The sequence below is a fragment of the Podarcis raffonei genome, chromosome 2 (assembly GCF_027172205.1).
Source record: "Podarcis raffonei isolate rPodRaf1 chromosome 2, rPodRaf1.pri, whole genome shotgun sequence".
In the NCBI taxonomy this organism is placed as follows: Eukaryota; Metazoa; Chordata; class Lepidosauria; order Squamata; family Lacertidae; genus Podarcis; species Podarcis raffonei.
In genome coordinates this window covers 93,464,008-93,472,955 of record NC_070603.1, presented here as the reverse complement: position 1 = coordinate 93,472,955, position 8,948 = coordinate 93,464,008, and the positions used below count along the sequence as shown (strand labels likewise).

The 8,948-nt window shown below is 40.8% G+C and overlaps 1 protein-coding gene across 8 annotated transcripts in view; it reads left to right on the top strand.

Moving 5' to 3' along the window:
• Positions 1-8,948, top strand: part of CNTN4 (contactin 4) — a 521,364-nt gene that overhangs the window by 255,140 nt on the left and 257,276 nt on the right. For 5 of the 8 annotated variants that reach the window (XM_053378151.1, XM_053378149.1, XM_053378150.1 and 2 more), the window contains one exon: positions 1,709-1,849. The exons of the other annotated variants lie outside the window; for them this stretch is intronic. In XM_053378151.1, coding sequence (XP_053234126.1) covers positions 1,795-1,849 — 55 coding nt within the window. In that variant the 5' untranslated portion in view covers positions 1,709-1,794. The remainder of the gene's footprint in view (positions 1-1,708; positions 1,850-8,948) is intronic. 8 annotated transcript variants of the gene reach the window in all.

The window sequence follows — 8,948 nt, the reverse complement described above, 5'->3', positions numbered from 1 at the left end:
AGTCCCCCATACAGTTGTTACTTACATTTGCTTAAAAGGGGAGCTTTAATTTCATCAGCACAATTAATGTATATGGCCCTAAAACCTGGTGCATCCTTGAACTGTCCTTTAAAGATACGAGACAGGAGCTGCTGAACATTGCATAGCAGAATCTGTGACATGCTCCTTGCCCAATTAATAATGTTTGCTGTAATCATTTGCGTTAAAATGCTATTCAGTTCCATTGATCAACACTTTTCTGCTTATCTGCAGTCAGCTTAATCACCGAACGTGTCAGAATTGTGGAATATATTCCAATTACTCCCTTCAAGTAACATCTGCAGATCAGATGATAGGGATTCTTAGTCTTCTCAGCACATTGAACCTGACTTTATTAGAAACTGAACAATTTTAACTTACAAAAGCAGGCAGGGACCTCTAATGATACCACTTCACTTTCTATTAGGCATGCCGTTTGTCTTGTAAACTTGAAGGCTCCTTAACTTCCAGACATCAGAAAGATGAATAAATGATGAGAACATATGATTAGATGGCTTTATTTATTTTTAATCTAAAAATGCCTAGCATAGATACTTGAAGAGATGTGTGTGTGTGTGTGCGCGCACACACACACACACACACACACACACACACACACACAGCCACCCAAACACACAGGCAAAACATTGTGGAACTAGTTCTCTAAAACTACTTAAAGTACAAAGGTGAAGGGAGGCTGTTTGAATTTATATTAGATTGAGCAGAGCTTAGATTAAGAATACTGAAGCAAGTCTGATAGAACCTTTTTGTTGAAGCCAAAATAGAGCAGGGAAGTTCCTTTAAAAAGGGGAGGGGTGGAGAATGGAGTCGTGCTTTGCTGAAAATAAATTACCTCCAGTCAAATGGCTAAAAGAGTTTAAGTGGTTTGCCAACTTGCTGACCCCCCTCCCCCAGCTGCTCCGGAGGTCTGCAAGGAAGACAACACACTGTCATGCGGGAGATTTGAGTTACAGTGCAGCAATTAATCTCGGGCTATCTGTGCGGCTGGAAGGCCGTGAGCAATGGGGAGACTGTGCCCTAGCTCCCTGGGCAAAAAGGGATGTCTTGCTCTCCTCTAATGGCTCACCCTGACTTTGTATACAGAAGGGCATTTATCATCTCCACAGGGACCCGTAGATTGCCCTTATTACCATTTCACTTGCTGTGATGTGAGCAAGTTCAAAGTTGTCAAGGGATAAAGTAGAGGATGACAAACACTTAGTGGGCTGCCATCTTCAAGGTGTTTTGTACAATTAACTAAATAATAATTACTAGATTAGTGAGCTGGCAGTGAGGTTAATACGGCTTGTGTAAGGCTGCGGAAAGAAGATGACAGAGTGGGAAGATCTAATATCTAACTCAGAAGAGCTTTTTCCTCACAACTTGTAGGCTTTCTTTTAACTTAAAGTCTTTCTGTCACAGTCTCTCTCTCTCTCTGTCGCTGTCGCTGTCTCTGTCACACACACACACACACACACACACACACACACGTTAAAATATAGTATTATATTTAAAGGGTATGATTTATTTATTTTTACCTGCCTCACCGACTTAAAAATAACAGCTTCTCTGCATTCCTTCGGGTGCAAATTTATTTTAGATCATATGGAAAGGTAGAGAATCTCAAAGAACATACGGAGCTGTAATCCTGAATCACATAGTAATGATATTTCTCTTTGTATCCCTACAGATTAAAGATTGTATAAAACTTAAACGAAGCAGCATTCTAATCATTACATATTGGAGTTGGGCCTCCTTTGACCTCAGAAACTGAAAATGAGGTTGCTATGGGAACTGCTCGTACTGCAATCATTCATGTTGTGCCTTGCAGGTAAAGTGTCATTTTTAAAACTTTCCCCCCTTCCTTTATTTCTTATTTTAAAATGCCACTGTAATATTATACATTAATTCAAAAGGGCATTGAATTTCATACGCCCATGATAAAGTAGCGAATAAAGCTCCCCTTCTTGGCTTGTATTTAACTAGACTATACTGATGTTCTTAACCTCCTCTTTTAATATTGGTAGTACCTTCCACACCTAGGTTCAAGCTACTTTAACCTGTTCCATTTTGCAACATTTTTCATTCAGATTGGTTGGTTGACAAGAAGCATTACTTTCCTCCTCTTTCATGTAAAGCATTTAATGTCCAATTGAGCCCTCTATTGAGGCGGCAGGTCCCCCACTTGTGAGAAGTGGTTCAGTTACAAAATGAATGCACTTAAGAAATGACTCAAATGTGTATGAATGTAGAACTCTGGTACTTGTATCACTACATTTTGCTAACAATGGCTTTATTGTTTCCCTAGGCCAGGTATGGCCAAACTTGGCCTTCCAGCTGTTTTGGGACTACAACTCCCATGATCGCTAGCTAACAGGACCCGTGGTCAGGGATGATGGGAATTGTAGTCCCAAAACAGCTGGAGGGCCAAGTTTGGCCATGGCTGCCCTAGGCCTTCATTTCTCTCCTTCTGCTTTCAATCTACTTTCTGAGGCAGATAAGTTTTGCTAAGAAGGATGTATTGTGGATGCTGTATGATTTTTAAAATGTGTGAGGGGCATCTTGTGATCTAGTCATTTAGATTCTGCAAGGCCTATCAAGATTTAAAAATCTGCTAAATCAAACCAATGCTCTGTATATCATAGTCCAGTTTCTTTGCCAACAACCTGAGTAGTTACTTTGCAAACTGTTTTGTTCTAAAAGTAGGAAATTTGCAACAGCATAGGTCCTTTCCAGTGTAAAGTCTGTCCAAGTACATCAGTTAGTGCTTTGGGCACAGTTTTGGCATGTGGTGACCATTCAGAATCACTTCACTTCACTATGAACAAAGGTCTATGTGAAATCTACTTTCTAAATGATCAGTTGGTTTTGCATAGCAAATGCTGACCTGACTTCTTTTTAAAAGAAGGTAGCATATTTGTAATAACCGTGATAATGTCTCTCATTTTTTAATTATGCTTTAATATAATAGAAGCGTTGTTGTTTTTCTGAAAACTACTGTTTTATTTTTTTAAAACCACATTATTTTATCTTCTATACATGCGACTGTCAGTTGGGAAAGTGACGGGTTTGGCTCTCTTGATTATTATGATTTTGTGTGAATTGAAAAGGTGATCAGAAGCTTAAAAAAAATTCTATAGGGTCCAAAATAGCAAAAAACAACAACAAAAACAATAGTCTTGGGAGTTTCATCTGGGATTTCAGGATAAAATCTCAAAGTGTTGCTCCTTCGAAATTTGATGCAGGTTGATGTGGTAAGAATTCACCTCTACACCACCTCTACACCACCCAGTTACCCAGGTGAGGAGCAACCACCTTTTGAATAAACCACAGAACCAAGGAAACTATCTTCAAGTCCAGCATGCAGATTTAGGGATCCAGCATTTATTATAGCTATTGCAATAGGATGGAGCTCACTCAACTCAACATGCCAGTTGAGAAGGTCTGCCCTGAGGCACTTCAAAATCAAAGCTTATATAGTAGTTCAAATGCAGCAAACAAAGAGTCATAAAACATCTTCACATACATCAGGAAAGGTTATAAGTCATGAGAAGTAAAACACGCATGGCTCCATACTGGTATCTTCACCCCTACAGTTACCTTGGAGTGGCCCCAGTGTGCCCAGACTATTTTAGGTATCGGATGTCTGGTGTTACCCTGGCAACCTAGCCTTCAGTGAGGGAAGAGCATCATAAAATCCTCTTCCTGGGTCTCAGATAGCTTCAAGGATAGCTGATTTACACTGTGGTGCTAAAACATCCTGTCATTTGTACCACTTTCAGGTGTAGATAAGGAGAGATGGAATGCAGTGTATAAGAGGGGGAGAATCACAAATGCAGAACACACAAAAATCAAGCTTAATACATTCTAAAATATTAAATGCAGTTACAGTGAACCACTGAAACATTATTAAAATAATAAAAATTTACCTAGGGTATCTAATTCCTATATCAGTGAGCAGTTGAACTGTGCGCTCTGGGAGTTTGCTTGTTTCCTGTATTCTCTTGTATTTTTGTAAAAAAACCAAAACAAAAAACCATTGCCAATTTACACACACACTTTTCTGGTAAACATGGGGGACACTTTGCCCCAAAAGATAGGAAAGAGTGACCTGGCTGTGGCAAAACTGGCACACCAGGTGCAGAATTAGCAGAGTGGAGCCATAGAAAGCCTGGCTCTTCTCCCGAAATCCTCTCTTTTGCCCTTGGGCTCAGCACCCACCCACCTGCCCACTATGTAATATAGGTTGAACAGGCTGCTGCTTAGGAGGGCTGTGCAGGAATTTTTTTGTCTGTTGCCTCGGACTGGAAAAGTTGCTGGTGGCTATTTGTGTGTGTGTGTGTGTGTGTGTGTGTGTGTGTGTGTTTGTTTTAACATGAGTGTGAAGCTGGCTACAGAGTGATTGCCAGCGTAGGATATGTTAGCAGGTGCCATGTATATTTAAGAGAAGAAAAATGAAAAAAACACACATGTTGACAGACATCCTGAGCCATCTGTTAGGTCAAGGGAGACTTCCTTGAAGTTCCTTAAAAAGCTACTAGGCTACAAAGGACAGGACCTCCACTTGCTGCTTGCCCGACTCATTCATACAAAACTGTGAGGCCCAAGCGGTTATGATTTGGCAAGCCCTCATTGGCATGTTAATGTGAGGGTTGTGAGGAAGCTCCTCTACCTTGGTCGGAAACGGGGAGCACATTGAAGGCAGGTACTTAGTTATGTTGGGCTGCAACCTGTTGCAGATCCCTTAAAATTCATTCAAGTATTCTTGCCCAGTGTGAGATTCAAGAGGTTCCAGACCCACTTACCTAGCAAATCCACATACTGCCACCTTCCTCCTTTTGTTCCCTGGGGCTCCTCAGGTGTAAGGAGGGCAGGTGGTGGCATTTTTAGTTAATGGCATGGTAGCAAAATGGCCTTGAACAGCCCTGCCCACCAGGAATCGGAAGTGATATCGTGCAAGCATATCTTTTCTAAAGTGAAAATTAGTCCAAGCTATGAGACCTATCTGCTCTAAATATGCTGACGAGATGGCTGTGTTAGCATCATGATGTGCACAAGTAGGAAAAAGGGGAAGCAAGCCTCAAGTTCACTTGCTTACCTCATCCCTTCTGTGTAGCCAGGAGGAAGACCTTAGAAGGTTTCTGTCAAAGCAACAGTGAGTCTTGTGGCATCTGAAAGACTAACAAATTTATTATGGTATGCTTGAAGTATTATCCTGAGTAGCAGCTGCACATATACTCAGGGTAACATTCCGTGCAGCTGATAAAGTGGACTGTAGTCCTTGAAGGCTTACGATATAATAAATTTGTTAGTCTTTAAAGTGCCACAAGACACTTCATAGCTTTTGCTGCAACAGACCAAAACGGCTAGTGCTCTGGGCAAATATTTTTTTATCAGTTTCTAGGTAGTTTATCACTGAATGTGGACAGTTTGAAAACAAGGCAACATCAAAACATGTTTAAACATAGTTAGACTAAACCACTATCCCCAGCTGAAGAAATCAACAGGCTTCGTTTAAAGGAAATGGAAAGTTAAAACATCCCAAGTACAGTCGTACCTCGGGTTACATACGCTTCAGGTTACATACGCTTCAGGTTACAGCCTCCGCTAACCCAGAAATAGTGCTTCAGGTTAAGAACTTTGCTTCAGGATGAGAACAGAAATCGTGCTCTGGCGGCACGGCAGCAGCAGGAGGAGAATTAAGTACTTAACCTGAGGTACCACTGTACTCCATCTGGCTTATATGTGGAAGGTACACAAGCTTGCGCATGCTGCACTCAAAACATGGTTTAGTGTGACATGCAAACATAGTCTGTACGATTGTCAGGAAGAAAGGAGGAGGAGAAGAAATCCAATTACTTAAAAACACGTCTGTACTGTCATTTAGTCTACTAGAATCTAGGTTATTTATTCATTTTTTCATAAGTCTTCTAGGATCTCACATTTGCAGACTTTCAATATTGTTGGTTCACCAGGTTTTATTCAGAAAGAGCTATTTGCTAAACCTGTCAAGCAAAATTGAATGTCTGCTTTTTGTTCATAATGAAAGCGAATATACACACGTGACATTTCCGAGGAAATGGATCCCTGAGCTATAGCTTGTCATATAATTTTATGATAATGCTTTTGTTTTTAATAAGTTCATTTTCTAGAAAATGAAAAGGCTGTTAAGGACTTATCTGTATAGTCTAAGTGATTTCTTACGAAATTATAGAGGCCATACAGTGAAAAGCGTACAGGGTAGACGCAGTACATCTTTTCATTGAGCTGTATAATGTGGAGCTGATTTAAAATATATATAATTATCTGATGGCATAGCATGCATATGAAACACAGGGACCTTGGTAATGATGAGCTACAACATTAGTGCTGAGTGGTTTTTGTTGCTTTGTTTGCTTTCCCCCCTGCCATAAGTTCTGATTCTGAAACTGCTAACCCATGTGCCATAAATAATATGGGGGAGTGCGTTCCCTACTCTATTTTTAGGCTTCATTTAGGGGGGGAGGGAAGCTCAGTGATGTTTGAGTTTTGTAATCCAAAAACAGCTGGAGACCCAAGTTTGGGAAACACTGATCTACACCCATTTCAGTCTGGCTTCAGGCCTGGTTTTGGCACTGGAACAGTCTTGGTTGCCCTGACTGGTGACCTTCATCAGAAGGAGAGGGCAATGTGACTGTGTCAATTTACCTGGATCTCTGGACAATTTTTGATACCATCGGCCATGATGTACTCTTGGAATGGCTATGTGAAATGAAGGCATGGTGATATGGTGGATCCACTCCTACCTGCACATCTGTTTTCAAAGAGTAAAAGAGGGGGGGTGCTGTATGGTCCTATGGCAATAATGTTGTGAGGTCTTTTAGGGTTCCATCTTGTCCCCCAAGCTTTTAAACATTTATTTGAAGCTGTTGGGGGAGTGGTTATTGGGCACTGTGTAGAATATTGTGTCACAAGCTTGTGGACAACATGCAGCTCTGTTTCTCCTTGTCATTTCAATCAGGTGAGGCCATGCAGGCGCTGGACCGTTGCCTAGAGGAAATAAGAGGCTGGATTGGGGGGGGCAGCTAAACTGAAGTTGAATCACAACTTCATTTACTTCATTTAGCAATAACTTCCCATAAAGCAGCCCAAAGCAATTGACAATGAAAACATCATGAAAACATGCATAATAAATAATTTCAAACCCAGTACTGATACAGACTGAGATAAAAATATTTTAAAAGGCTTATTATTAATAATAATAAATTTATTATTAATACCTTTCCCATCTAGCTGGGTTTCCCCAGCCACTCTGGGCGGCTTCCAGCAAAATTTAAAAACCTGATAAAATGTCAAACATTAAAAACTTCCCAATACAGGGCTGCCTTCAGATGTTTTCTAAAAGTTGTGTAGTTCTTTATCTCCTTGACATCCAGTGGGAGGACGTTCCACAAGGAGGGCGCCACTGCTGAGAAGGCCCTCTGCCTGGTTCTCTGTAACTTAACTTCTTGCTTTGGGAGAACTGCCAGAAAACCCTCAGAGGTGGACCTCAGTGTCTTGGTCTTCAGTGGGTGCTGAAAAGGCAACAAGCACTTGTCTCTATTTGGGCTAGTTCCACCTGAAAGATAACTTACTATGTTTGAAATTTCCTGCTGTTCAGGTTTGCACGTACATACACCATTTCACAGTCTTTTTACTGTTTCAGATGGTACTGAATTTATGCAAATTCTGACACACACACACACCTCCCCGCTCTGAATAAGAACTACTTTTGTTGTCAAGCTGCTGTTTTCACAGCTGCCAACACACTACTGGTTATCCAGAGTTTCTTTCTCCTCATGCCAGGGCTAGCGGCCTGGACAAAAGTGGCAGGTGCTCAGCAGCATTTTTTCCCAAGCAAAGGATCCACAAAGAGATCACAGTTTACCTCTTCAGCTGGAAGGTTTTTATGCTTCAAGCTGGTAACTTCAGGTTGAAGCAAGTTGCAAGCGAGGAAGTGATTGCCTTCGATAATCATTTTCTCCTCTGTTTCGGTTAGTTCAAATTTTCAGAACCAGATGGGGGTTCTGATACCTTGTTGCTGTGATCTTATGTACATTTGCCTGAAATTAATCATGTTGAACATAATGGGAGTTACTTCTGAGTAAGCATGCATATAATTTTGTCTGGTGTTTCCAAATGGAGCCCAGATTAATGGAACGAATATGCTAAAATGGCTCTGATAGACCCTGCCCTTGTAAATGTATCAGAGCCAGAATTATTGATTTGGAATTTATCAGTGCCTGAAACAGTCTTGAGGTATCTCATTATGCATTCAAGGAAGCAGTCTGTCCCCCCCCTCTCTCTCTGTGTGTGCGTGTGTGTGTGTGTGTGTGAGAGAGAGAGAGAGAGAGAGAGAAATGTGGACACATGTCAATTAAATCTAGCATAATGTTTTGTTCTAGTCACAATGAGTGAGAAACAGACTGAGTGGAAAGTTTATGCTACACCGCAATGAATAAAGATGAGCAGAAAGTAATAGTAGTAATGTGGTAATTTAGTAATGTGGAAGTGAGAATTTGACTGTGTTACACCTTGCTTCCTTTTCGGCAGTTTGCAGCAGGGATAAAGTGTTGTTGTTGCACTACTTCAAAGCACAGAGCATAAAGAAAGCAATATGTTATGTTTGTTTTGCTGCTTCCTTTAAGGCACATTACAGAATCTTTTCTTTTCCTTCACATGAACCTCTATAGCTGAAAACTGTCTTTGCATTATTCATCTATTCTTTACTTGTCATCCTGTGAATTCAAAGTGAGTTTTCCTTACCCAAAAAGTCACTTTTGAGAACTGATTTGTTCACCTGGGGTTCGTCAAGAATCAAATTTCTTGAAACAAGGATTGGTGGAAGTTCCTTATTTTGGTAGAAGCCCCTTATTTTGGAGTGCTGTAGTATGTGACAGAATGATAGTAAG